The 25,489-nt window shown below is 51.4% G+C and overlaps 7 protein-coding genes across 7 annotated transcripts in view; 4 read left to right on the top strand and 3 right to left on the bottom strand.

Moving 5' to 3' along the window:
• The first annotated feature begins 232 nt into the window (after positions 1–232).
• tof1 (putative DNA repair protein (Tof1)) lies at positions 233–4,126 on the top strand. Its single transcript, XM_025574590.1, has 4 exons — positions 233–423; positions 486–723; positions 783–2,906; positions 2,971–4,126. The coding sequence occupies exons 1-4, from the start codon at positions 334–336 to the stop codon at positions 3,990–3,992; spliced, it is 3,474 nt and encodes a 1,157-aa protein (XP_025433218.1). The 5' UTR covers positions 233–333; the 3' UTR covers positions 3,993–4,126.
• Positions 4,127–4,749: 623 nt separating this feature from the next.
• chsB (chitin synthase class II) lies at positions 4,750–8,922 on the bottom strand. The gene is made up of 6 exons (XM_025571199.1): positions 8,856–8,922; positions 8,389–8,775; positions 6,310–8,036; positions 6,075–6,259; positions 5,860–6,026; positions 4,750–5,811 (listed from the first exon to the last, which is right to left on the bottom strand). The coding sequence occupies exons 2-6, from the start codon at positions 8,619–8,621 to the stop codon at positions 4,908–4,910; spliced, it is 3,216 nt and encodes a 1,071-aa protein (XP_025433217.1). The 5' UTR covers positions 8,622–8,775; positions 8,856–8,922; the 3' UTR covers positions 4,750–4,907.
• A 489-nt stretch (positions 8,923–9,411) lies between these two features.
• Positions 9,412–10,947, bottom strand: BP01DRAFT_390331 (DUF1774 domain-containing protein; the record flags this gene model as incomplete). The annotated part of the gene is made up of 4 exons (XM_025577994.1): positions 9,412–10,096; positions 10,157–10,596; positions 10,659–10,872; positions 10,938–10,947. 4 exons carry the CDS (start codon positions 10,945–10,947, stop codon positions 9,894–9,896), a joined length of 867 nt encoding a protein of 288 aa, XP_025433216.1. The 3' UTR covers positions 9,412–9,893.
• Positions 10,948–13,973: 3,026 nt separating this feature from the next.
• lap1 (putative aminopeptidase) lies at positions 13,974–16,046 on the bottom strand. Its single transcript, XM_025574589.1, has 3 exons — positions 15,398–16,046; positions 14,544–15,290; positions 13,974–14,485 (listed from the first exon to the last, which is right to left on the bottom strand). The coding sequence occupies exons 1-3, from the start codon at positions 15,581–15,583 to the stop codon at positions 14,252–14,254; spliced, it is 1,167 nt and encodes a 388-aa protein (XP_025433215.1). The 5' UTR covers positions 15,584–16,046; the 3' UTR covers positions 13,974–14,251.
• Positions 16,047–17,363: 1,317 nt separating this feature from the next.
• Positions 17,364–19,599, top strand: BP01DRAFT_336818 (uncharacterized protein). Its single transcript, XM_025573260.1, has 3 exons — positions 17,364–18,209; positions 18,317–18,833; positions 18,901–19,599. Exons 1-3 carry the CDS (start codon positions 17,789–17,791, stop codon positions 19,106–19,108), a joined length of 1,146 nt encoding a protein of 381 aa, XP_025433214.1. The 5' UTR covers positions 17,364–17,788; the 3' UTR covers positions 19,109–19,599.
• Positions 19,600–23,006: 3,407 nt separating this feature from the next.
• BP01DRAFT_229537 (uncharacterized protein) lies at positions 23,007–24,683 on the top strand. The gene is made up of 2 exons (XM_025571198.1): positions 23,007–24,216; positions 24,273–24,683. The coding sequence occupies exons 1-2, from the start codon at positions 23,141–23,143 to the stop codon at positions 24,448–24,450; spliced, it is 1,254 nt and encodes a 417-aa protein (XP_025433213.1). The 5' UTR covers positions 23,007–23,140; the 3' UTR covers positions 24,451–24,683.
• A 506-nt stretch (positions 24,684–25,189) lies between these two features.
• BP01DRAFT_229502 (uncharacterized protein) overlaps positions 25,190–25,489 on the top strand; it is a 593-nt gene continuing 293 nt past the window's right edge. The window contains exon 1 of the mRNA XM_025571197.1: positions 25,190–25,489. This exon is cut by the window's right edge and continues 293 nt beyond it. Coding sequence (XP_025433212.1) covers positions 25,264–25,489 — 226 coding nt within the window. The 5' untranslated portion in view covers positions 25,190–25,263.

The raw sequence follows: 25,489 nt of genomic DNA, 5'->3' as shown, positions 1-25,489 counted from the left end.
GTGTGTAAAGGTAGAGAACCGAAAGGTCGACAATAGGAGTCTCTCCGCACTTTTATGCTGAAGCTTATCCTTGTGCTTGTGATCGTCGGCGGGTATTTTGGCCCATATAGCCGACGTCATCGGTTAGCCTCGGCTCAGCCGGCTAGAATGTTGACCCGTAGATCCGAAGGCGGAGACGCGATAGACACGAGAATGGCGCGTTATGGTTGATCCATTCTCTGTTTGCGCGCGGCGGGATTTAGAATCATCATCCCATCACTATCAGATTGCCCCGAAACGAACGATGAGGGACTGCCAGTTGAAGCCATCCGGGGTTTAGCATCACTGATCAACATGGAGGTTGAAGAGCCTGCGCTCGCCATCGCCGAGTCCACCGTCGTCGATCCGGAAGTTCGAGCCCATGTCTACAGTCTTGTCACCGCGGTGAGTGCGCATTGCGTTCCGTATTTCTGCCACAATGAGATTCTAATTTATCCCGCCAATAGCTCGGAGGATTTAACGGAGAAGATGCGGACAAGTACGTTCTGGGTGACGATGCACTGGCATGCTTGCGGGATATTAAGCGCTGGCTGAAGCTCTACGATGAGAAATACAATCGTATGGATGTCGCACGGTGCCTGGGAGAAGCAAATCTGGTCAATGGTGACCTGCTCCCGATCCTGTCGACCTTTGCGCATAGCAAAAAGCAGACCAAGTATATGTCGCGCATTGCTCTGGCATGTCGTATGTATTGATACTATCGGCCACCATTTCCGGGAGACACGATGACTGATAAGTTGCAGTGGAAATCTTGGTGCCTTTAACATGGCCATTGGAGATGCAAGGCGAAATGATGGCCGACAATTTCAAGCATATCCCGTATCTTCAACACTCACATGTCGCCTATAAGCGAGGCATTCTCAACCATGCCAGTACTGGCTACCTCCGCACAATCATTCGTATCGGCCTCCCGAGCATGGCCATCCCACGACCCGAACGCGCCACCCGAGATGAGGGGATTCTCAAGCTGATGCTCTTCTTCCTGCGCAATATTGCCCTGATTACTCCGAATACCCGCCTAGCAGCTGAAGGGGACGAGGAGGAAACATCTCGATCGGCCACCATAAATGCCTTTCAGGATCAGGATGTATTCGCACTCATTCTCACCATGTGCTCTAATGTGGGAGACGACTTCAACATGCAAGACGTGGCTCTCCTCGAAATTTTGTTTCACCTTGTGAGGGGTATCGACGTCGACAAGCTATTCATGGATGATACGCAGCGAACCGCCAAGCGTACCGACGAGCTTGACGACCTCTTGCGGAAGGAGTCGTCGCTGAGAAGAGAATATGCAAAGAATGCACCCACGCGGCACGGTCGATTTGGAACAATGATCTGGGTCAAGCGCGACGACGCCAAGTACTCCACGGTCTCCGGGCAAAGTGTCCTCAAGGACGACCAGACGACCTTCCAGAAGATGGATGAAAGCAAAAAGTGGAACAAGCCTCAGTTCCGCCGAAAGGTGCAAGATTTGACCTTGTACAACGACTTCAGCACTCCCGTGCACATCAACTCGGCAGCCTCTGAGAACCTGAGGAAGTTTGTCGAAGAGTTCTTGGATTCTGGGTTCAACCCACTTTTCACGCACGTGCGTAAGGCGATCGAGCGCGAAGCCGATCGGGTGGTGGACATAAACACCCGTCAGTTCTTCTACACCGTGTCCTGGTTTCTGCAGGCGGAGCGGGCACGACGCGCACGTCAGCGGGAGAAACGGGCACAGAGCGAGAGACCAGGCAAGGAGATCGAACCAGATAGCTTCGGTCTTGTTGCCAGTGTTCTGGATCAGGAAACGTTTGTCTTCCTGAATCGGGCCATGCAGTATGCAGTTGACAACAAGGATTGGCAAGATCTCACCGCAGAGATGCGCTGTTTCACACAAATCCTGCTGACTGTTCAGGACATGGTCCAGTCTCCACTCGAGGAGGACCAAGAGATTGCTGAAAATATCCAAAATCGCATCTTCTACGAAGAAACGACGCATGATCGCGTGATCGCTATTGTTCGCGGTTACACCGACCAAGGGTTCGGCTACCTAAATGCATGCACCGAGCTTTCCCATGTTTTCTTACGGATGCTGGAACGCTACTCAAAAGAGAATGTCGATATGCAGGTGCGGTCCCGGCGGCGCGCCAGACGGAAGCAGAAGGAAGCCGGGGGAGTTGTCGAAGGGGAGAATGACGAAGAGCATGGATCCGAGGATGAGGATATGTTAGAAGCCGAGAGAATGTCAAAAGAGCGCAGCTTCGATTTTCGGCGCTTTGCCGCCAAGTTCTGCAACCAGAAATGCGTCGACACCTTTGTTAGCTTCACTAAGCATTACAGGGAGCTCAACACTGAGCAGCTGAAACGTGCCCACCGTTATTTCTACCGGATCGCCTTCAAGCAAGAGATGAGCGTCTTGCTCTTCCGTCTCGACATTATTAATCTTTTCTACCGCATGATCAAAGGGCCCGGGGCCTTGGATTCGAGCAAATCGATTTACAAAGACTGGGAGGAACTGGTCCGTCAAATATACAGGAAACTGACGAGAAAGCTGGAGCAGCGCCCCGCTCTATTTGTCGAACTATTGTTCAGCAAGACAAACGCGACCACCTTCTACCTGGAGTACGGACACGAGCGGCAGACGCTACCAAGCGTCCGCAGAGCGCCAGCGGAGCTGGAAATCGATCCCAAACAAGCTAGCACCATCGAAGAGAAGCTGAGCATCATGGTGCCTGCCTTGGTTCTGGACGGGGACGCAGAACTGGTCAAGTGGGTGAGCGAAGTTTTGGGGTCTGCCATTGAAGAAAGAGATGCTTGGGAAGAACAAGAAAGGGCCCTGCGCGCGACAGGCGCAGAGAGTGCAAGGGTTCCAAACCCCATGATATGTATGTATTCTGTCCACCTCCTTCCTGGTGGTATACTGTAGCGCATATACTGACCGTTGCGCAGCTGTTAAAACTCGAGACGAGACATGCCAGAACGCCATGTTCTCCAACGCCAAGCTTCGCCTGTTGATGACGCTTGTTAAATTCGAGCGACTAGGTGTGGAAGACGTGGCTGGAGCTTCCTGGGTGATCCCCTCGACTGCCACGGCGCAGGATCTGCGAGAAATGAAGTCCTTTCTCGACAAGTATTTCGCCAAAGCGGAGAAGGGAAATATCGGCCAGGATCCGCGCGAACTGATACGACGCAAATACGGCCCCAAGAAGACTGCCAATCCATCCGAGGCACAGGATACCGTCAACTTTGGTTCCGAGTCGGAGGGCGAAGACGAGGTGCCCGACGGGTTTCTGTTCCCGCCCAACCCGCGATTGAAGGCGAATGCGCTCACAGAACTGAAGCAGAAGCGGAAGAAACGCAAGCAGAAGGACGATGACGACGGCGAGGGCGGCGAACCCCTCGATGAGGAGACCCTCGACGAGCGACGCCGCGCTCGCGAGGAGAACGCTCGCGCTCGTCTCGCAAAGATCAAGAGTGACCTCTATGTGCATGCTAGCGATGAAGAGACAGATGAGGAGGCGGATGAGAAATTTTTCAGGCTAGAAGAACAGCGGCGCAAAACGCAGGCCGAACGCATCAAACAGGCCATGCTCCATGGCGTCCCGCCAGAGTTGCTGGGGGTCACGGGGAAGAAGGGACAACACAAGCAACAGACCAAGCGACAGCGGGTTGCTGCCGGAGCGGACGAGGACAATGACCTAGTCATGGGAGGTTTGTCACCTGGGTCGCCACATGCCGATGCTCCTGGGGATGAGATCGACGATAACCCGGACTTCGATGACAATCTTGCCTTCAGCCGCAAGCGCGAGGACCTGTTAACATCAGCTCCCGACGATGAAGCTATGCAATCTCGCGAGCCTGAGGTGGCCGGGGACTCGCCGGATGAGGAGGATGAAGATGCACCGGTTGTTGCGGCTGCTTCCCGCCGGCGGATGCGCGCTGGGTTTGTGGTGGACAGTGACTCGGAGTGAGACGAGCTGAGTTGTTAGTCTGGACTAGTGATTCTGATGATGCGGAGTTCAGGGTGTGTTGGTGTTGAGGGCTGGTTGTTGAAGATGGTTCTAGATAACAGCTGTACCGGCTGAGATATGAATGAAGAGCCTACCATTCTTGTAATAAATACCCTTCTGCCACAGGAAAAGCTCTGAGCCAATTACCAAACGTGAATTGCGCTCTTCCGCTCGCTATCTATCAATCGATTGGTAAATTAGACTCTTCAACTCCCACCTCGATGACTTACAGTCAGGGCCCTAGGGGTGGGTGGGGGTGGCCCGCATCGCACATGAAACGCACCTTAAGAACCAGAGCCAAAATGCGGGGTCGGAGGCAGACCCAGGCGAGGAAGGCTCCTTCGCAGCTCATCTTCTCGATTGTGAAAGGTATGAGTCAGGTTCTCGTGAAGGGGCCGTCGCTGGCGGCTTCGAGGGTACGTACGCGAGCGGTGGGGGATGGGGAGTGCGGCGGGTGGGTTAACGGCGAATCATCTTTCTCTGAGGCAGAGGAACACATCGCAGAAGCAGCAATCACAGGAATGTGCTTGAGATTGTGCAGGGTTTCGAGATGGGCAGGCGGAGTGAGATTGGGTCGAGACGGAGATGGAAGGTTTGCGGACACGATTGTCTGTCTATCTGCATCTTAAGGGGGATGCTGTCGTCGTGTCCGAGGGGTCGATTTTGATTCCTCCATGACCTCCACAGTAACTTCAAGTATATATCATACATCAACGTATGTCCATTATTATCCGTTATCCATCAATCATCATGCAATACGTACATGTGAGTAAGCATCAGTAACAGCATTTTTCATCAAGTCATGCACAGGGGATATAAGAAAACGAAAACATCCACAGAAAGAAAATCTCAACATATAGACCGAGCAAACAATATCTACTTCCTCCAGAACATTGCTTTCCCCAATTGCCTCTTCATCGTCCAACCCGCCTCCGAGAACTTGTCCTTCAATGTCGCGCCCCCACCGTACCGATAGGCCGTGGTGTTTGTCCGTCCCGACGAGCTTGCTGTAGCACTCGCGTTGGCGAGGTTGCCCGCATCGAACTTGGTCTTGCCCTCGACGATCTTCTGCACCACAAGCAAGACTGCGTACGTGGTGGAACCAATGGTCCGGATCAGTGCTAGGATAACCACCGACCACAGGATGATCGATAGATAAATGTTCGTGCCGCCCGAATCCGGGCTGTACACCTCCGAGATGGCCATGGCAAGGACAACGTTGGCCACCATCCAAATGGACACCATGTACGTTCGCACGGCGCGGTAGTAGTCTTCCTGCAGTTGACTGTCAGATATAGGGGCCTCAGGAACCTCCACCCGGTCGCGCAGGTTACGCAGGGCGGCGTCGTAGCCGCTGTCGATGTCGAGTTGCTCGGATGGCATCTCGATCTCGACCGTGGTCCCGTTGATGGTCCGTGCTGCTCCGAGGTCATTGTTCATTACGTTGTCACCCTTGGTACCCCAGGTCACGTCGTGGGTGTTGCAAAAGGCATAGACCTGCAGAGTACAGATATAGCTGGGCAATAGGATGAAGTACTGCGCGGAGGAGGTAAACATATGCCAGGGGTCCAGGTAAAGGAACGACGAATAGAAGTAAAGCCCAACGGTCGAAAGCATGGACATGACGATATTCACGAAAAGCCCGTTGCTAACAGTGACCTTGGTGTAACCACCGTATCTGGCCAAGAATTCGATGACAATCAAGTAGAGCGTGCAGAAGATGGTGTAGAACATGATGATACCGTAGACAATGATACCGGACAGGTAGAGCTTTTTGGCACTGCGAGGGTCAGATATACCATGTGTGCAAGCAGGCCGGGATACTCACCCTTGCGGTCGATTACCCATCGAAATAATGAATTGCAGAGCCATCACAAGGATACAGGCATATCGTAAGATAACGAATATGTACTTTCCAATGTTATGTCCGAAGGGGTCGATTTTCTTGTCGGTAAGCGATCCAGCGATGAAGTAGAATACCAAATAGAAGTTTGCCTATTCCAAAGTAAGTCTGGTTCCGTATGTAGCATGAAATGCACTTACCAAGCCAAAGTACGTGAACAGGAGCTGCATAAACTGATAGAAACTCTCAATCTGCAACAGAATCTTTCGGACCAGCGAGTGGTCAGTCTTCCAAAGTTGCCTTCCATTCACGATCGAGTACACCGCCGCGAAAAAGGCACCGTTCAGCCATCGCCGACGCTGAGAGATAAACTCAGGGATCGTATCTGGTAACCAGTTAGTCACGCTAGGTATCCCTGGAGGGAGTCGACCCTACCAGGAACATCGGTTTCGCCAACAGCACTTTTCACAAATCGCAGGACCCATCTCTCTTCCCTCTTCGCCACCAGCTCCCAGCAGAGAATACGATCTTCAGCCAAGTACATGTTGGCCGTGAAAACGTCCGCGTCTTTGCCGTGCAGTGTCTCACCCTTGAAGTACTGGTTGAGAGGTCCATTGCCGTCGGCGTCGTTTTGCAGAGCGAAGAACCGGTATGCACTGAGCGCACCGGGAAGGACAGTAATATATCCAAAAACCGACTCAAGTGGCTTGTCCAGGATATTGGACATCTTGTACTCGAAATTCTGACTCGCGACCAGCGGGTTCAGAAGACCTCTCATATTCTTACCCTTGCCCGCCTTGATCTCTCCGGCAGCTCCAGCCACGTTGGAATCCTGGTCGAATGCCTTCCACAGGTGGTACAGTGCCGTGGGCTCTGGTTTGGTTCCCACATCCAAAAGAATGCAGATATTGGGCTGGAGAGCCCGTCCAAATGCGTTGAAAAACCAACGGTGAGAATTGAGCTTCTTCTTATTGTGCTCCTTGAGACAGAAGATGATCTGGCATGGCGTCATGCCCTTCTCCGCACCCTTGAATTTCAAATCCGAATCAAGAGACACTTGTGTAGTGTACTCATATACGTGAGCTTGCACTTCCTTCTGATTGACAACGTTCTTGGCGATGCCTTCCTGGTAAACACCTAGAGCTGCGAGAGCATTGAGGGTCCGCGGATGCACCTTCTTGCGCCCGTCCGCGATAATGCACACAACGATTTTCTTCCAGCCGTCTTTACCCCATGTTCGAGACTTCGACCGGGAACAAAAGTGGCTGATGTTCCGCATGACACCATGCATGGTACGGGTGAAGCCAATTTCATCTTCGTTGTACATAGTAATGCAAATGAACAGCTCGGTCTCTCGCATCGTTGTGCCAATTTGCTGACGAAGCTTGTATCCTCTCTGGATATAGTCATCCGGATCGCATGTAACAGCAGTGTACCGCATATGAGTGAATTCTCGGTCATCTCGACGAGGTAGGAAACTGTGCAGAATTGTCGGGATTTTACACTCTAGGATAAGTTCACCGTTGATGAGCTGGACTTCTTTCTTCGACATTTGGGCTTCTCGGACACCGCGACGGCTCTGCTTCTCGGGGGGAGGACCATAATGCAGGTTAGGGTCGACCAGTTCTCCGCGTTCGTCGTATTCATCGTCCAAGTCAATCTTAGCCATTTCGTCCTTGTCATCCGTGATGATCGTCGACTCGCTCATGAACGACTGCAGGCTGGCACGGTTGTCGAATTGGGGATCGGAAGCGCGGCCGCCTCCGCCAAAGACATCCTCGTCCGAGTTGCCGATAGGTATACTCGTGTCGTAGCCCGCCGGGGGTGCAAACAGTGGCGCAGGTGGTAATGGCCGTCTCGGACTGCCTCCGTAGCTTGAGCTCGGGGTTCCTGGTCTGGGGCTCCCGTTGAGGTCTGCACGCTCATAATGTGAGCTGACTACCGACGGAGGTGCTGGCGGTCCACTCCAGTTAGGCGCACGGGTTGGTGACCAAGGGCGCGTGGGTGAAACGGGACGAGATGCATAGTGCGGTAAGTCGGCCGTAGATGCTACAGGCGGGGGAATGGTAGGCGCATGTCGGAGGCTCGATGCAGGTCTGGACGGGGAACCATCCGGGTCATATCGATACTGGCTTTGGGCATACTGCTCCTGTTGTTCCGCTCTGCGATTTCTGTTAGACGCTCGCTTCATATATAGCATTTCAAAAATCATCTTCACAGAGGATTTCAGCGGATGCTACATCCGCCGCGTGAGCTTCGCAAATGGCAATGTGATGTACAAAATTTTTGAGAATGGTGTGGACATTGAATGTTTATATCACAAGTACAGTTTCCGAGGAGATATGAACTTCTTCAGTCCTCCCTGAGCTTGTTTCTCACACAAGTGATGATTGGGCTGAAGATGCAAACAAGGGGGAATCAAGTATGGTGGTAACATATGGCGATAGCAGAAAAGCTCCACTAGCATACCAAAGAATCACACAGAGGAGGGCGAGCAAATTTAGAGTGACTTACACTGCGTCATCAGTGAATGAATTACCATAGTGATACTCCGAGGTCATGCCGGTGCCTGCACTCAGATCACTATCTACCGCCGAGCTCGTTGGGAGCAATCGCATTGTGGCTCCATGCAGACGCGACGCCGCGGGCGAGGAATCAAGATATGAGACTTCACCATAGGAACCATATGCCGGGGGCTCCTCCTCATGACTCCGTGCCGGTATATACCGTTGTGAGGAGTTGTTCATCGTGATTATATCCTCAATACTCAATTTTTCATAGTCTCCGACGGCCAATCGCTGTAGCACGGTCAATGCTCGATGCGGCCTTGTCTAGGAGCCTGTCCACTTCGGTAGGGCTGCTATCTGGATTTATTGGGGGACTAGTCTGTTCATGCGGCTCCTATATCATCTCATCTACAAATTAGTTTTGTCTTCGCACAGATAAGCACCGGACTGTAGCAGATTAGAGATGCCACTGACCAGGAATTGCAGCCTAAAGGCTGATTGGTAATCGCTCTTGACAATACAAATATACGTTAGGCAATCACCAGGAATGTGTCTGAAATGATATGCAATTTGAAGTATGTGAGGACCCTCTTCGGTGGATTTTGTTGAGTAAGAGGAGACACGACTGTGGTAAACAACGATCTCACGGTCTTCAGATCAAGTCTCCCACACCGACCCACGGACAGCGCGCAAACAGAATCATAGCGCGTCAGCCCGTGCCTTTCTTATTAAGAAACTGGGCAAGGTCATGGGCGCCTAAAGTCAGTCGTTAGCCCGGCGCTGACGACCGGCCCAGCGTGGGGAGGGTGGCTGTCTCCAGGGCAACCAGGAGGCTGGGGAGAAGCGGGCGGGGCGACAATCCTTGCAGCTTAGAAACATATTGGTCGGTGAGATTGCGAATGAGAAGGTATTTACTTCGGTCTGGGTTTGGTCAGTTGTCTCAAGACAGACAATTAAATTGCTGTGGACATCAATGTACTCAATTGTGTTCCTGGCAGTTCTTCCACCCCTCGTTCCGACGCTCGTGCAAACAAGCGAGAAGAAGCCGCACGGACACCGGGTCCCTCGGTGGAACATGCGTCAAGAACCCGGCTATCAACTCTGATCCTAAAAAATAATACCAAGGTTCATCATTGTTAAGTACCGAACCACATTCAATTTGAGACTAAGAGAGGATACAGTGGGGACAGATCGACCGAACCGAGACAGATTCACGAGCGGACACATGAGAAAGAGACGCCATGCTACTGTTGTCAATAAATGTACATGAAGAACAAAGATCCACCGGAGAAGCAGTAAAAACTGGACCATATTCACCATTGAAGCACACCCGGTTTCATCATGAACGGCACTTCGTTTTAGGAGAAACACAAAGTCGTGCAGCATTTACGAGAAGGATTATTTGCGCACAGCATTCCTTTCGGATGCCAATTCAGTCTGGCCACGGCTAGAAGTATTACATGCTAGCCTCCGTTCCGAGTAGCTCGGAGTCCACGACAAGGCAGATCAAGCTTAGGCTGTTGGCTCGTTGAGGAGAGGTTCTCTCTCGCGGTCAGTAGTACCAGACTCTCCAGTCCTACGGAGTAGCACATTGCGGCCGGTGTACTTGGTCATGGAGATGTAGAGGGATTCCACGAAGAAGATGGCGAAGATAACGATCGCAAAAATCCACTGCAGAGAAATCACCTTCACACCGACTTGCTTCACCGCAAGAGCTAAAACACATATATTAGCATGGCGATGCGGTCCAGGCCAGGCGACCATTGAGTACTTACCGAGCGTCAGCAAGCTCAAACTGTATCCGAGGAGATCATCCTGTGCAACGAGGATGTGGCCAGAGCCCACGGCAAAGAGCACCCAGATGAAGATATTAGCGACGATTCTCGCTGGCAGGCTGTTGCTGTTTACAGCAACAGCTCCGTTCCAGAAGAGTGCGATGAGGGTCCAAGCGAACGGAGCCGCAACAGCGGACAGATGAGCAAGAGGGCTCAGGGTGCGGTGACGCCAGTACGTCGCATGTTGGTTGATGAAGTGGGCAATCAGGATGATTTCTGCTCCCCAGAAATGACTGCGAGTCCACAGAAGGATCCAAGCGAAGGTGAACAAGTTGTTGAGAATGAAATGAGTTCCCACGTTTGCCGCGCCGGTGACCAAGACAGCGTCTTTGGAAAAAAGGTGATAGACGTAGCCGATCTGAGAGAGAAGAAGGATGACCCTGAGATATATGATATGTCAGTATCGCTCTAGCTTCCGGTGAGACGACAGGAGCGCATATACCAGTAGATGCGTGTGATAATAGTACTCAAGCTGAAAGCAGTGATGTGCTTGTTGGCTTGCTTCCAGATGGAATGACCATGCTTCACATCATCGGGGGAGTTGGAAGAGTAGTAGATGCCAACTATCAACACCAGCAACCATGACAAAGGAACCAGGATGCGGTAAGTGGTCAGGGTAGCCCTGGTGTGAGACTCACGCCTGGCAAATGGGTTGTCTGTTAAGGGTCAAACGGTCAGTATTGTAGTTGTCCAGTATGCATAGCCAAGCAGGAGCGCTTACAAGGAGCCATGTTGGGTTGAACCGACAGCGACAAAATTTGATGATACTATCTTCAGACAAATGAAAAGACTCGAGTGAGTACGAGGGACAGAGGAATGAGAAGGAGTATAAGAAGAACAAAAGGAAGAAAGAAAAAGAGTTGACAATAACTTGGGAAGCAGTCGTCATCCCGTCATCGTCGCAGGCGGCCGCACCCCGCATTGCCTGATCTTCTGACCTGACAGGCCAGGCCAAATCCACTACAACAACTCTACCTTTCTTTCTGCTTCAATGAACATTTTAAATTTAGGGTTGGTTGGTTAAAGTTTCTGGTAGGGAATGAATCTTCCACTTTGCATTGAACTGCTGTTGCTACTACTAGGGGGTGTTCATTGAGATTTGATCTTGCACATGATACCATTGTGATACATTGTCTATTGATTGAGCTATGGAGTTGATGACATCATCCGGTTGGAACTCATTCCAACTTCGAACACTAAAAATGGTAGACCGCAGTTTGCAGTATGAGGTGAAGGTACCCGGTAGGGAGGAGACTGACTATACTCCGTACTGTGTACTAACCAGCATCCAATTTTCTTTCCCTCACGCCCTTTCCTTCAGGCTAACATCAATGTCGGTAGGTTACTCAATTCAGCACTCACTCTCGAGAGCTGATCGACGTCTCCACGCTGTCGATCGATGCACGGCCCTATCAGCGCTGGCAGCTGGACCGCTCGAGGTATGCCTGCCCACCAATGCTGCTTCCCTGAGCTGGGTCTCACCAACTGACCCCGTCGTTGGCACGTCATATTGCATTTCAGTCCAGTCTGTATGCACACGTGGACTCGCCCATGGACTGCCTTGAGTTGCTCTGCGTGTGTATTCACAACCAAAGCACCGAGAACAGTCACCACTCGTGTCTCCCTAAATTCACTTCGATTGCGAGAGCAAGATATTGAGTTTGCCATGGGACGCAGTGAAAGGAGGTTCCACAGTGCTGCATCAAATTTACTGCTCGCGGTTTTGGCCACTAAGCAACATCGCCTGTCTTACATGATCTGTTGCACAGCGTCTACAAACCGTTGGTGAATAGATGAAGGTGCAACAATCATCCCGTGACATCCTGCCAAGGTACGCCCCAAGCTGCAATCAACCGGGCGACCAGCGAGGTCGCTAACAATGCAGCCAACCTCTTCAACAATCAACATACCGCCCGCATGATCCCAAATTTTCGACCGATACGAAGCCTTGCGGGGAATCTTCATTGATGCGTTGCATCCTCCAACGGCAATTGCGATGTATCGCAGCTGGGTAGCCCAGAGATCTGTGGTATGCGGCCAAGGGGCGCCCAGGTGAGCTGCAAGCCGGGCATGCATGTTGATATCCGATGATCCGCCCGCACAGTCAACAAAGACAAGATCCTTGGGGTCTGTGATTGCTGTCTTCTGCTCGAGCTTATGGGCCGGAAGCAGGGCGCCTGTGCCCATCTTCCTCATAAACGCGCCGTGCCCAGCAACGGCAAACACCTGATGACCATAACCTTCTCGATCCACTATGTCTTCGTGGATGTATCCCTTTTCCAGGTTCATGTTTGGACAGCCCAGAACACCGACCTTCTGACGGCCATTCTCTAATAGACACAGGCAGACGGCATACTGCTGACCCTGAATGAAGGTGGCCGTACCGTCCACCGGATCCAACACCCAGGCACGATTTTGCGAGCTGCAAGTACCCTGGGCTCCCAAGTCGATGATATTCAACATTTCCTCCTTTGTTCTGGGAGTATAAAGCTGCGCATCGCTCTCCTCATCTGCCAGTCGAGTAGACGCTACCAGCTCCCAGGTCCGATCGAGGAGAGCCGGGTCGGATCTTAGCGCGCTCGCGCTTTCCTCCCCAACGAACTCGTCCTCAGGAAAGGCATGATGAATAGCGGCAATGATCAATGCTTGGGCAGCAAAGTCGGCGATCGTGACTGGGGTAGAATCACTCTTGTCGAAAGACCCTTTGTCGACAGCCTCTAGTAGCTTTTTGGTCGCCAACGTAGCTCTTTGCACCGTCAAGGAAGCCAAGTGCAATTCTTTGGCGTAGGGAATGGCGGGATTCATGATGAGGTAGTGTGCAGTGTGCGTATTTAAGAGACAAGGTTTCAAGGTAAGCAAGAAGTTCTCAACGGCGTTATAGAAAGCCGGTGCAAGAAAATTGACTTCAGTCGAAACTGCTCGATTGGATTGTGCCCGAAAAATGGGAGTTGGAGAATTGCTCAGCAATGACGGTGAGAAAGACAAACGCGACCGCCTCGTACTCAGGTGCGTGCAGGGACTGAAACCCGGTGTGGAGTCTCTTTCGCTGAGGGGCGCCTGGTGACGTAGAGCAAGACCTGGATATCAATGGTGAGCTGGAAGGGGAGGCTGAAGCAAGCAAGAGGCGATGATATGGGCAAAGAAAAGGGTCAATTGCTTATTGATTTAGGTCTGTGGATTGTAGAGGGAGATTTCGCGGAGGCGAAAGAAAAATTATCATGACTCTTTGACGAAAACGGAGGTACTGCTGCAGGGCAGGCATAGCCCACCCACCAGGCACTGCAGGCTCAAAGTCGGTCGTGATCGTCTGGCGGTGGAGTGAGGAGGACTCTTCTCCTTTGGGCTAGCAACCGGTTAGCAACCCGGTTCTGTTTCGGGCATGGTGGGATTGGGAGAATTGGCTCTGCTCTTATCTTATCGTAACTTAACCTTACAGACTTGGTTCTATCGGAGTACGTATCAGCCACATTTTCCTGCTATGGAGAGGGCACATCCTGGTCTAATGACCAGACTGTCATCGTCAAATCCACTGATCTTGGACTCATCTGCAGACTGCATCGGGACAGGAAGCTAGATCATCCGAGATGGCAAAATGATGTATCTAGAAGACGGATCTAACCCAAATCAAGGAGACATTCAGGATCGGCACATGCTCATGTATAGCTTCGACCGTCTCTTACTCTGTCGCCGAATCTTTCCGTTACCATCTATCGCTCTTCGCCCTGGCTCCTGATCGCTATTACGCCGCGTCGAAATGAAAGAAAAAAAAAAAAAAAAAAGAAAAGATATACCTATTATGATTGATAGAAAGCCCGATTACCAAGGGAGCTTAACAATACGGGCACAGGTGATTCCAACCAAGAAGGCTATATTCATGTTCCGCGCTGGGTTACGTGGATGTGAAGCAAGATCCTTGGCTGGGAGTTAAATAGGGTAGAACAGATCTAACAAAGTATGCCATCCAGTGTAACTCACGGCGTCAATACCTTGAAATGTCTGCGCAAAAATTCAACTTGAACGTCACGTTAAATGGCATCAAAACGGAGCGAAAGCAAGTTCATAGGCAAAGCCAACGGTTAGCTTTGCATGCTCCAGCATGTGATCAAAGCTCAGATACTTCACTCTATCATCGGTGGTGTGGATCTTCTTGTTGCTGTTCTCCATCTCTGACTCAGTGGCCATCGCAGATGGATATCCATACTTGCTCGCCGACGTGTGGTCAGAGCAAGCATAGCCGCATTTAGTCTCGATGTGCCCGATTTTGCAGTACTGCCCACCGCATGTTAGCTACTGTTCCAGAATGGGTGACGAAATGGTTTAGACTTACGTCTTTGACGACATCCTTCAGGAATTGCGTCAGGCCCCGATCGACATAGTCGACCATGATCCCAATAGCTTCCTTGCGACCCGCAGCAAGCGACCCCTGAATGTATCCGGTCATGTCCTGTTGAAGCATAGCCTTGACATCGCGCTTATCCTTCTTGTACTTGAAAAAGATAGCCTGAGAACCCAGCATGCCGCCTTCTTCGGCGGAATACCAGTGAAATTCCACTGTGTTGAGAGCCTTCCCCTGGGCAACAGTCTCTGACTGCAGCAGAGCCCGCAAGCCTTCAAGGATAGTAACCGTGCCACTTCCATCATCATCAGCACCCGGTGCCGCAAGGATCGACGGGAGAAATAGGTTGATACTGTCCTGATGGGCACCCAAGACAACAGTGTTATTTGTCTGCCCGGGCACTCGAGCGATGATGCTGAATTGACCCCAGGAGTGTTCAAATTGCTCGACGGTCGCACCATGCTTCGAGGCGCCCGTCTGCTCAATCACATCCAGCACCCGGTTGTAGAGCCACGTCGCGGATTCCACGCCTGTCGCCGATCGATAGTAACGAGTATGGAAGGATGTGAATGTATCCAGATTCTTCTCCATATTATCCTTGGACAGATTGCGGAGGAGTGGGGCGACCTCCTCTGCGTGCTCCATCTTGGCTGGATAGTGCACATAGCTGCCGGCGTTCAGAGTGGGGTAGAAGCCGGTGTTTCGCTCGGCGGTGATGTCAATGAAGTTCACGCCGTCCTAGAAGAGCAGCGCCAAAGAAAGCTGGTTAGCGACGATGAGGAGCATAACAGACAGGCAGAGCTGGCTGCAAATTCGCATAATTCTCTCGGAGTGAATGTCCTTACCAATTTCAGGGACCATTTCTCCTCCTCGGTTACCCATCTTGTCTGATAAGGGGCCAGCTCAATCAGATAGCGCTCTTGTCCGTGGTGAATGCTATGATCTGTTAATGGTTCTTGCTGCGGTAAGAAGGCTCCCAACACAGCTGTGGAAGCTGTTGCGCTGAGCGCAAGACTTGCGATTAATTTCATAGCGTTTCTATGGTGATTTGTTGCAAGCAGGTCTGGTGATTTGGGGGGACGACTTGCGGCCGAAGGAACGGTGAGGGAGGGAAAGCAGTAGTGTCAGCTGGCGACCGATGCTAAGCACGACTGCACCGGGTTGTCGAAGATAGCAGCTGCCCGAGCAGCTCCGAATTGACTCGACTGAGGGATGGGAGGAATTGGAGCAGGGGGAGGGCAGCGCACGATGTGGGCAAGATCTGGATTTATCTACGAAACCCGGTATTATCCTGCACCAATTTGGTAGACGAATGATAACGATGAAAAGTTGCACTGAGGAAACAGAAGAGAGAGTAGGCAGGTCGTCACTCCTCCGTCCGTCCCTGTTGCGTCAGAGATGCGCGCTGCTTAAATAATAGTGCCAGACACATCCCACGTTGGTACTGTACGACTTGGCACAAATTAAAACTGAAGCAACCAGCTGATCTTCTTCGATAACCGATTCTTGCGAGCATTAATTGGTAAATGATTCATTCTATCTACAGGTACGGAGTGGAATGAACGCTAGCCGCCCACTGCAGTGGAGTTGGACTTCCACGGTAGGGGTGACTTGCATTGGCACTGGGCAATTAGGCAGAGGCTAGGACGGCTTCTCCTGGTGATTCAAGACCGTGTTAAGACTATAGCCCATAAATCATGCCATTGGACTACTTGGCTTACCATCGAAGCTTGAGCGCAACCCATCCCAGAATTAATGTCCAGAGTGCCTGAGAGTTTGAGCAATGATCTCTTCATTTGAAGCTATTCATTGGGCTGAGTCAAGTTTTAGGTAATCAACCGATCCCAATCAGAAGTCTCCACAGTATAAACAATGTCCACAAAGGGACAACAAGCATGAGAATTAACGTCCCATCAATCATATACTGAGTAACAAAGTCAGTGCTGTAAAATTCAAGAGGAGTCGACCTGGATTAGCATTCGATGTGGGACTAGGGAACCCCAATGTCTCTTAAAGCATAAGACATTATCCGATATAGCATCATTCCAGGTTTCGTAGATGGATGGTAACTTTGTGGGTAAGGAGTACGATGGATATGTCATGATCCAGGGATTCCCAGAACAGAGACAAATGTGATAAATTATCGATATGAATGGCTGGCTTTATTTTCATCTTTAGAATATATTCCAAGCCCTTCAGAAAGTCTCACAATGCAGCTATAGGCGCAAACAGACCTGGAATAGGGGCTTCTGCTCCTGGATTCAAGTAGGAATTCGATGAGCTTGAAGGGTTTTCTTGAGACCCTATGTGGATACCAGCTTATTGCAAGCATCGAGCATCGAACAGCCTACATGATGATGAACACCGCTCGAGTACTTCAATCACAGCCCAGGACTGGCACCCCGTGTGATAGGAAGACGCCATAGTCTATGCCAGGGGGCCCCTAGATGCAGAGCTCAGGGGAATAATGATTGCCATGGTTTAGGGCTATTGTGCCCTGAGCGTGGAGTAGTTTGTACTATAAGTGATTTGGTAGGAAGAGAATGTATCTAGAAGGTACTATAGGTCTATGTCGATCAGCCTCAGCTCCATGTACTCCACAACTGAAAATCATCCATGTGAGACAGGCGGGCTCCAGGCAGCTCGCTCACTCTCTCCCATTACATCCATTACATCACCAGGAGAATGCTGTGAATCATCGGCTTGCGATCTGCGACGGGACAAAACCGAGCCACCGTTGACTCATTGCGGTCCCTTAGCCTGAGAGCACCTCCTCTTGAACCAGGCCTAGAGTGGCAGGTAGGGCTAGGGTTGAAACTTAGTCTTCTCCAATGACTTTCGTCTCATGCTTCTCGTGTTCCATCAGAAGGGAGTCCATGGATGGACGGACGAGGTCGAAAATTTCTCGGCGGTTCACCCATCTTCTTACATGTACCGTAACTGGTACGCGGCGTATGGGGCTTGATCGCCCCCGGACGCGACCGGGAAGCGCAGTTGTCGGTTATCTCTCTTATCTTGCTCGTCCTGCCTTCAATTCGCCCCTCCGCTCCTCCTTCTCCCTCAGCCTCTCCCCTTAGGCGATTGATTGCTCGTACGTCTTCCGGACGGTCGCTACTGCATATCCCACCTCTGTGCTGCCTAGAATTACAATTCTCCTCAATTAAAGTTGCCACGCTCTCCCTGTGCTGAGCCTTGCGCACCCCCACGATCCAATTGAAACGCGTTGTGCTCCCGCAATGGCGATTCACCCCAGCTTTCCGTCCGATGCAGACCCCAGAGGCCACCTGTCGCCGCAGCAGGCTAGAGCCATCTCGGTTTGGACAGAGCAGGCCGCTGCCTCTCTCGAAAATCTGACCATTTCGGAGCCGATCTCATCCAGTGACAGGATTGTTTCCGTATCACAGTCCACGCCGACTCGGACTTCATTGCGCGGAGCCACGGTATCTCTATCGATTCCCTTGGATGATCCGGTGCCAAAGACAGAGAGCGCGTCTGCGGCTCGCGCTAAGCTTCTGGGTCAGACTGCAAATGAAGTTCAACAGGTTGCCTCTGTCAGCTTCCGTCGCCGAGAGCCACTTCGACGCGACAGTCTGAAGAGGCGCGAGGCCCTTCTGAAGGGAAAGGATGGCAGTCGTCGCAGACAACGCTGGGAGAATGGTTTGTCCTCCGAATCCCACCTCATTTTCGAGCGCCCTGCAGTAAATCTGATCAGCTGCCGTGGAGTTAGTGGACACGTCACAAATACTAACCCTTTTTGAACTCAGACCGTCTCTTGCACAATCCCTGGGCTGAGCCGCCCTCTTCTAAGGATTGGACTATCCAGCCAACGTATACCCGACACAATCCCTTGCCATACTATCTCGCACCCCTATGGGATTCTCATTTTTCGCAGTTGGACCACAACTCTAAGCGGTCCGGCGCTGGCGCGGTCAACGAGAAACATCGCGTACCGAAGGAGCTGCGTACGAAGCTCAAACACGCACGTGGCGCACGGGGTATGCTCCAGGACCTGGAAGAGGACATCAGACAGTTTATCCAACGTTGGAGTGAGAAACAGCTACTGCTCCAGAGAGAGGGGCTGGCCGATGCCCCTCAGTCATCCGACGAGGATGACTCTGAGGATGAGGTTGTGTTCGTAGGTCGCAACGGGCTGATGCACGATTCGCCACAGCGCAAGGCGAAACTGCAGCAGATGCGAGAGGCGATGAGCGCACACAACGAGCGCGACGGTGAGAAGATGGTGTTTGAGAGCTCGCTCGATGACCGGGGTGCCGGGTTTGGGTAGGTTTGATGCTTCTTGCTGGAGCCTTCGTTACCATATGCCTTGCTGACTTGGTTCTGTTAACAGGCGATGGCTCGTCCACTCGATTGCAACGTATTATGGCTTACATACGTGGTCTGTCACCGTGGGTGAGCCAGCCCGGCGCGAAGCTTATGTTGGCTTCCGACCGCCGGTATCGTCCAGCCGACCCGAATCCAATTTTGGAAGCTGCCATCGTGAGGTAATGATTCAGCCCGGAGATGAGTTACCCCAGCCGCTGTGGGCTCAGGTTTGAGCCGATATGTAAAATGGATCAGGATTGTACAATCTAAACTCGCAGATAAAGCTGTAGATGGGTCGGTTCGAGGCAAGGTGTTTGAACTCCATTATAGTCGTTCAAGATTAAACATTGTTCTCCATCTTTCGCCATTGGCAATGGGCCGCGGTAGGTTCTGCCACTACGACTAGGCCTGATATCCCGAGTATTGAGACACTGTATAATGGTGGTTTGAGTGGAAGAAGGGACCATATTCCGCACAACTTGCCCTGGGCAAAACGCAACTTGAAAGCCTCCAGCAGAGCATTGAAACAGTATGAAAGCACTCCCAACTGCAGACAGCAAGCGGCACCTTTACCATCCTTCCCTCGCATAGAATAGTGATACTTTTGGCATGGCGAAAACGTAGAAGAAGTAAGAAGGAAAAAAATACTGCGTACTCTGTAGTATGATCCTGAATGCGACCACGAAAAGGAAACAGTCTTGCATATGCACCATCACCGAAGCTCACACTGTACATACAACAATACCGAGATGGAAATTGGGCTGGATGCAATGCACGTTGCGTTCATTACCACAGCCAAGATCCAGTGGCTATTGATACACGTACGTGCAGTGCAGTGAACATGGGTAGGCTTTACTAAACGGCATGACTTACAATGCAAGGTAGTTCTCGATCGCAGAGACTGAATGGGTCTCTTCTGAACCTGGGGAGATGACATCAGATAAAGATATCGAAAAGGATCCGGACGCTGGCGGTGGCATGACAGCTGACAGGGTAGTAAGCTTGCTTTTGCGTTCGCTTACATGCGATCTTGAGTTATTTGACTTGTGAAGTGGAATGTTGTAGGATGTAGGTACCTAGGTAGGGAAGACCGAGGTCTACCTAAGGTCGTAGCGGAAACATTATCACAACTGGTTCTGTGGTAGTTTCTCCTATGTGTGTGACGTAGGGATACTGCTTTTGTTCATGTTCACATTGCATCGTCAGAATCATCATGTGATTGTTCGCCCCAGAGGAAACAGGGTGTACTATGACTATCGCTGTCTAAATTGCTTGGGTGTCTGCTGGATGATCTACCCTAGCTGCACCCTGTGCTCTCTCCTCTCCGCGCTTGTTCGTCCCAAGCCGGTTTCCAGGGTCAATGATGGTGGGATTGTCATGATGATGATGCTGCTGATGATGCTGCTACACGTATAGGAAATCTGTATTATGCTGATTGCGGGGCAGTGTCGGGAAGGATGGCAGGTGAGGACTCCAGGCTCGGCGATTCAGTCAATGGAGGGGGGGGGGCAGGAAATTACGATAGGATCTTTATAGGCCAACGGTGGATGCACGATGTCATTCAATAGGAATTTTTTCTGTTCCTTTCGTACTTTGTTCGTGTGGTGCATCCTGGAAGGTCTTATGCGCGGTGCAAGGGACGCGCTGTGTCACGATGCTTTTCCCTTGTTGGGCTCGGATTGCTTGCGAGACTGGAGATTGAAGAGAGTCAGACTGTGGAGTGAAGGTGGGGTAGGGTCTGGTTTGATGATTGATATTGGCGTTGTTATCAGTGATTACAATAATAGATAATCTAAAATGTAGTGAGCCGATTGTTATAATGAAGGAGTAATATCAGGCCATACTCTTAGTCTACCAGTAAACAACCAAAGGCAGGGACACTGAGTCGACTCCATTTTCTCCCTCCACTTCCCCCCGTCCAGCGCGGGGAAGCCCCTCCGTCCTTCGACACCAGGAGCACAGCTCGTATTGAACTTCCCATGGGCAGCGAAGAATCTCGTGTGACAGGAAAATGTGACTTTTACTCAACTCTGATCTCTGTATATGATATCGGTGCCCCTCGAAGTCCACTTGCCATCCTCCACAATGGCATTGGCAACCGTGGTAAATAGTCGGGGACAGTTTCGATGTAGCTGGCAGTCGGTCCGATCCGGCTATTCCCCATCAGGGTTCCATGGGACGGTGGCTGAAGATCGTTGGGTCATCACGATCAGGCATCGATGCCAACGAAGTTAGTATGGACGGACTATCTACTACGAAGTACTAAAGTAGTATATTTCGAGTACTACACAGTACTTACTCTGTAGCTGGGGAATATACGGGCAGTCGGTGTGCATTGCATATCGTTGCTTAAGCCCAATCGTTTTCATGCAGTAGCCACTCACAGCCCTCGACAACTGCTCGCACACATCCCCCCGCTTCCTGACGAACAGGCCCTCGTTTCCTGAAAACGGTCGAGGAGTCGCCGACTCTCTGCAGGGACGATGAGCAAACCGGTGTCGAGTCATGACTTCCGTTGAGCAGATCATCCTACAATACAGCAATGATAAGTGAGTCGACTCGCCTCGACTCGGATATGATGTTCACCCGCAATCCTCCGCATTGACCTCAGCCCACAGGGAATTCCGGAGAATATCGTAGAGACTGTGGCAGGCAGACACTTGACCGGGATTGCCTCAACCGAGGGAGCAGGAAGGAGGTGGGGAAGCGTAGCATGGCAGCCAGTAGCAGACTAATCGCCCGTCAGTCAGATTCTAGAACAGGACGATCGCAGCGATTGAGGTAAGACCTCTTCGGAGAATCGTACTGAGATGAACAGAGTTGGCTGGTCGTGCTTATGTGTGAGAGAAAAAGAACAAGATGTTTTGCGCCTTGCTCTCTCCATCACGAGTAATGGTGTTCTTCCTTCCCCCTTCGCCACGGCCCAGGCGTCGATATAAGGCTGTGGTAAACAACATTCTTGCTGACGAGATGAAGGTGCTAGGAATAGAAGTGTACATACATAGCTCCCAGAGTTACATTAGCATAATTCCTGTTGGTTGGGATGACAATCTCATTCATAGAGTCTTGATTACTCCGTAGTAGTTCAATCAATGAGGCAGAAACAGAGAAGAGCACCCGATCAAGCCACGGGGAGAATTGTTGTTCATCAACATCACTACTAACCAACTCAAACCGACGTGGCTGCTTCTCCTTCCTCTTCCCTGTCCACCCCTCATCTATCATTGATCCATCCATCATCCAACGAAACTTATCCGACAACACGCGCTCATCACAGCAGCTTTCCGACTTTTACCCTCTCACACGGTCTTTCTCCCTCCAATCAGTTCTTCTCGAGTATCTGCCTTTTTTCCTTTCTTCCCATGTATTTTCTTTTCCCTTTCCGTTTCCTTCAACCCTTTCTCGCCGGTTTTCTCTTGCGACTCGATGAAACACTCAGCTTCCGACCTGGCGTCATCTGCTATGTTCAGTTCCTTCTCCGGCCCCCCTTCCACATATTTTCCTCCCCATCATCCATCCATTCCTTTCCCACCCCTCGGATCGCCCTCCCAGACTTGATTTGGGTTTATTTGGAGCCCGACTCGCACTGCCCGCCCTTTTGTCGCTTTCTCTGTGACGGATGGACCGTACTGGCGGACAGTGACTGGATTGATAAACAAATTCCCCTCTTACACCCACCCTCCTTTAAGGGGCGTTTATTATTATCATCTTTCCTTATTCCCTGACCCTTTAATTCAAGCTTCCGTATCAGCTCTGTCCCCCGCCTCTCCCTCCAGCCCGCTATCATTTACGGATGACCATTAGTTCTATTCTGCCTGGGATAGTGGTCAGCCTCATCTCGGTCTGGGAAGACCTGCGCAAACGAGAATCTGTTTGACCGTGTGTGTGCGACTGGACAGTCAAACAGTCCCCAGACCGCGGGATCCATTCGAAGCTGTGATCTGAGTACTTGCGTGCTGGCCTCGCTAGTTTTTCCGTTTGATCCCCCTTCTGCATACCCAACAGTCATCTCCAGACTCTCCGTGATCGAATCTAAGTGTCACAGCCGAGCTGTAATCTGGTTCCGACTCGGGCATCGAAGCACGACCACTGTTGTCCGACTGAAAAGATACCCAAAAAGACACTACTACTACTATACGCTCCGTACTCCCACCACTACTCCCTGCACATTCAGCTGGTCCCTTCCTCTGTCCCCCGCGACCCTATCCTATCCTATCCTATCCTACCCTAATCTATAATCTTGTTGTCACTACACTAGCGTCACCATGGGTTCCTACAGTACCTCATCCTCCTGTCAGCGTGGTCCGACATCCGGCGGGAGTTCAAGTTCGACCAACAGCGATGTTTCGGACCGCTCGAAAAGCACGGTCCCTACGATCTACAGCGATCGACCCACCCCCATGACGGGAATAACAATGGTTTTTGACGGGGAAGAAGACCCCAAAGCCTCGGTTACGACCTACACTTCTACCAACCCTTCCGTGGATGATCTTCCCGAACCACCGCGCTACCAAGTAACCGACCGTAAATTGGATATTTTCTCCCCGGATGTCATTCCGTCAAATCCGTCCACTTTTGGACAATTGTTTCCCTCCTCACGGCGACTTCTAGTCCGACATGATGATGCGACACTTGATGGCAACATGAATTTGCGGGTCGATACCATGGTTCCGCAGCGCGGGGGGTACCAACAGGATGTGACTTTGTTTCATCTTCGCATGTATGATTTGTTCTCGCGGAAATTTTCATTCCGTCGCTACAGTCGCGACTCTGGACGAGAAGTGTGCCATTCGGAAAGGAGGCCGTTGGCAGGCTCTGACAGGCAACCTATGTTCCGAAGGTCGTGGAGTAGTGTCCTAGCCAGCTTGCGGCCTGGGTCAAGTGGACACGGAGCTGTACCTGTCGCGGAACATAAACGCCAGGATCCAGGATACAAGTTAGCGGAAGACAACGATGAAGATTGGGATGTGAAGCATATAGAGACCAGGCCTGGTATTGATCGCCTTCAATCGGCCCTGGCCGAGAGCACGTTGTTGGAGTTTTCCAACTACGCGCATGTAGAGCTGAGGCGACGGGGTGCCGGGCAATCGAAACGATATGACTTTGAGTATTGGTCCACGAGATACCAATGGAGACGTGAGTGCCGGAAAGACGGCGACCTGCGGGAACTGTCGTATCATCTGATCAATATGCGCACCTCCAAGCCAGTTGCTCATATTGTGCCCGAAATTCTCACCCCCATGGAAGCTATTGAGGAGGAGCGCAAGGGCGGATGGGTTTCCCCTTCATCCATGTGGATCAGTGATCCGGCCGTGTACGAGAAGATGCCTGACGTTGCCGAGTAAGTTTTCTTTCTGACTATTTGTGAATTTGAGTTTGAGGCTGACTAGTGAACAGCGTGATTGTAGCCACAGGGTTAGTGGCGCTAGTTGATGATTGCATCCGCCGGAAATGGCATTCGAAAAAGCACTCCCCACGCATCCATCCCGTGCGATCAACACTTTCGAAAAGTCTTGAGCTCATGGGTCCTAGGAGATTTCTTGATGAGGTGTTCCATCGACGGGGGTCAGCCTGAGCTGAAGTCTGGGACGAGGTGGATGGTGCCATGACGTGGTGGCCTTTCATTCGGATGTTCGCGTCGGCTTCTCCCCTGGAACGAATCTAATGAGCCTAATGAAACCCTGCTCCTTGCGTTCCTCTTGCATATTGGTGGGCTGACAAGGTGCTTTTGTCGCCAGGAGGATGGACGCGTTGGGCGGCGGCCGGAAGTCCAGTCCGGCCTGCTGTCTATCTGTCTATCTGTCTAGGATCTAAGGGAATATAACAGGAACCGGAGGATCATGCATGCATGCATGTTATCTTGCTAGTTGCTGGCAGGCATAAGAGGGGAAAGGGGCTGTATGTAGGAGATCGGTTGGTTCATAGTTTCAGCCTCGCCTGGCTAGGCTGGTAGTATTCCTTCGACTGAGACTACTTGGGATAATCTCTAGTGTATTTAGTAGACTGATGCTTACGCAAGTCACATTTTGACGATGCATGTATGTACGGCGAACCTATGGGAAAAGAAAAGTCAATTTGTGCAATCTGTCACCTGCTTCTACTTCTCCCAGGGGGGAGCGGAGGTGGGGGAGGTGGAGAACCTGGGGAGGAACAAGAGGGAGATACTGAGATTCAGTCATTTCTGCCTGACTTGATTCTTTCCCCCGTCTGGACCAAGATTAGCCGTGCAGATGAAGTTGACTGGATCAGAACCGTTGGATTCCCGGCATTCCATCCATGGGGCGACGAAGAGGGGGTGGGGAAGGGGGGAAGGGGAGAAGGATTGCGCCCACCAGGTCTGGGTAGTGTCCCTGGAAGTCCCTGGAGTTTCTTCTGACTTGTATTTACAATGGGTTTGAGAGGATGTAAAGAGAGCAAAACTGGCCTGAGGCCGAGGCGGGGCTACTTGAGGTTTGTTTCCATGGATTGTTTTGACGCCGGGCCTCGGAAGCGTACCAGTCTTTGTCTTTGCTTTCGCGCGCGCTCTCTCTGTCTCTGTCTCTCTGTCTCTCTCTCTCTGTCTCTCTGTCTCTCTCTCTCTCTCTCTCTCTCTCTCTCTCTCTCTCTCTCTCTCT

The sequence above is a fragment of the Aspergillus saccharolyticus genome (assembly GCF_003184585.1).
Source record: "Aspergillus saccharolyticus JOP 1030-1 unplaced genomic scaffold BP01scaffold_8, whole genome shotgun sequence".
Lineage (NCBI taxonomy): Eukaryota > Fungi > Ascomycota > Eurotiomycetes > Eurotiales > Aspergillaceae > Aspergillus > Aspergillus saccharolyticus.
The sequence above is the reverse complement of the archived record's forward strand: the minus strand, read 5'-3'. Positions and strand labels throughout refer to the sequence as shown.